This window comes from Monopterus albus, unplaced genomic scaffold, assembly GCF_001952655.1.
Source record: "Monopterus albus unplaced genomic scaffold, M_albus_1.0 scaffold545.1, whole genome shotgun sequence".
NCBI lineage: Eukaryota > Metazoa > Chordata > Actinopteri > Synbranchiformes > Synbranchidae > Monopterus > Monopterus albus.
In genome coordinates, this window is record NW_018128425.1 from 1 (window position 1) to 2666 (window position 2666).

The 2666-nt window shown below is 41.9% G+C and overlaps 1 protein-coding gene across 3 annotated transcripts in view; it reads right to left on the bottom strand.

The window, feature by feature from the left end:
* Positions 1-865: 865 nt before the first annotated feature.
* LOC109953103 (aryl hydrocarbon receptor nuclear translocator 2-like) overlaps positions 866-2666 on the bottom strand; it is a 67022-nt gene continuing 65221 nt past the window's right edge. For 2 of the 3 annotated variants that reach the window (XM_020588502.1, XM_020588500.1), the window contains one exon: positions 866-1291. In XM_020588502.1, the coding sequence (XP_020444158.1) occupies positions 1108-1291 (184 nt within the window). In that variant the 3' untranslated portion in view covers positions 866-1107. The remainder of the gene's footprint in view (positions 1292-2666) is intronic. The other variant, XM_020588499.1, reaches the window with a different exon arrangement.

The window sequence follows — 2666 nt, forward strand, 5'->3', positions numbered from 1 at the left end:
ATACAGCACTTTGTTGTGCTATTGCATAGTTGTATTATGTCAAAACTAAACAAAATGAAGGAACAGTTACGATTTACAAATATGCCGACGTTTTGCTTCAGCGGATCGTCTGTATTGACTGTAAGTCTATGGAGCAGTGAGACGTATGCGCTGGAATGAGCGACTTACGGAAATACCATTCATCCCATCTCAGTAACACTGACAGCTGAATTGGTGCCAATTTTCTCTACGATTGTCATCTATTATATGTGTATAATGCTTAATAATGGCATAATAGCAGCACAAAAGTGGTAAGAGGAAGAGCAAAAGCATAGCAACAGCTCCGAGACCGGGGGAGTCACGTGACGCATAGCTACCAATGGCATTGCACCCATGCATCATTGTCTATGGACAAATATAAATGTCGATTATAAAAAAAACCATAACAGATATCAAGACAATTTTTGCACCATTAGTAGCTGAATGTCTCATGAGTTGAATAAAGTTGAAATGGCACTTCTAGCCCAAGCTATTCCGGAGATATTAAGCTTCCAATTTTGCCCCATTCATTTCCAATGGGGAAATTTCTGTAAAAAAAGCTGAATATCTTAAAAAGTATAAATGTTACAGACAATAAAAATACAAGCACACATGTCCTAAGGAGATACACAGTGTGATACCTCAATGGCATGCATACGCATCCACACAATAAAGAACCGGATAACATAGTGTGGATGCATACGCATCCACACAATAAAGAAATAATTCGAAAACACAATATGGATGCTGAATCAGCATCCATACAATAGTAATAAAGAAATGATTTGAAAACACAATATGGATGCTGAATCAGCATCCATACAATAATAATAAAGACCAGGAAAACAAGGTATGGATGCTGAGTCAGCATCATACAATAAAGACCAGGAAAACAAGGTATGGATGCTGAATCAGCATACTGTATCTGAACACAGGCACATCAACATCAATCAAAGGAGAACATCATTTCAAAACAGCTGCTCTGAAGCAGGCCGCTCCACTCACACACCCTAGATAGGATACCAGAACCACATAGGCTTTTGTCAATCTGAGGTTGAATCCAGCTGCTGATATAGAGCTGTGCAGAGCCTACAGCTGCTTTAGGTCAGACCAGACCAGAAACTCATGCAGTGACATGACATTGTCAGGGACAGTGACAAGAGCATCGAATAAGGATGTGCACAAACCTGCAGGGGGCCAGGCTTTGATGTAACCAGTGCAATGAACCACAGAGTATTGAGCTTCTCCTTCTTTAGAGGGTCCAAGACCATTCCTGTCCATCGAAGAGAGACACAGACAGACACAGCAGCATGTTAAACATGGAGACACAGCTGTGGACAGATTTAAAATAACAATGCTGGCCTTCTTAGACATTTAATCAAAATCAGAATCAGCTTTATTGGCCAGGTGTGACGGACACATGAGGAATTTGACTCTGGTACATCGGCTCTCAATGTGCAAACAGTAAACCAGCATAAGGCTGCTTATATAATATCAACAAAATAAGCAGTATAAACAGACAGCAAACAGTAATTCACATGGTGGAGTTGTGTCATTGCGCTTGGTGAGGTAGTGAGGGGTTATAACATACTAAAACACAGTTTATATTCAGGCTCGTTTCCATTGCTTGGTAGAGAATGTCCTGTTGTTATTCAGGTCCCACAAGAGAACACTGTTGATGAGATGCTCTTACAAAAATACCGTGTGGAACATTTTTGTATTATTGCACGTCTAGTAAGGTATTATTGCACATATATTCTCACATTTCTCACATTTTCATATTTGCTATCAGTCTTACTGCGGCAGGGAAAAGGCTGTTGTAAAGTCTTGTTCTGTGTGTGATGATACTGTCCGCCCTGCTGTGCCTGAGGCTGTAGGTGCAGTTTTTGTGTCTGAGCAGAGAGTGGGCTGGGTGGCGTGGATCCCTGAGTATGTTCTCTGCCCTTTTACGAAAGTGCTGTGTGTACAGTGTGTCCATAGAATCAGTTTAGTGGCCAGGTTTGTTGGACACACGAGGAATTTGACTCGGGTACATCGGCTCTCAATGTGCAAACAGTAGACCAGCATAAGGCTGTGTAATATAACAAAATAACAGTATTAACATCAACAAACAGTGCAAACAATGCAGAAAAAGCGGTATAAATAGACAGTAAACAATGCAGACAAGGTAATGCTCATTGAAATGAGATAATTAGGGATAAAAATAGAGTACTTAAAACAGAGTACTAGAGACCTGTATGAGTCTGTATAATCTGTACAATGTATATTTACAGGTATTGCACTGAGGGTTATTGTCCAGTCATACTGTCGTGGGTTAAGTGTTCATCAGATTGACAGCCTGGGGGAAGAAACTGTCCCTGTGCCTGGTTGTCTTAGTGCACAGTGACCTGTAACGCCGTCCAGAGGGGAGGAGTTCAAACAGATTGTGTCCAGGGTGTGAGGGGTCAGCAGTGATCCTCTCCACCCTCCTTCTGACCCGTGAGGTGTACAGGTCCTCCATGGAGGACAGGCTCACACCAATGACCTTTTCTGCAGTCCTCACTGTCTGCTGAAGTCTATACTTGTCCTGTTTGGTTGCTGAGCCAAACCAGTGATGGAGGCCCAGAGAACAGACTGGATGATTCCTCTGTAGAACTGTATCAGCAGCT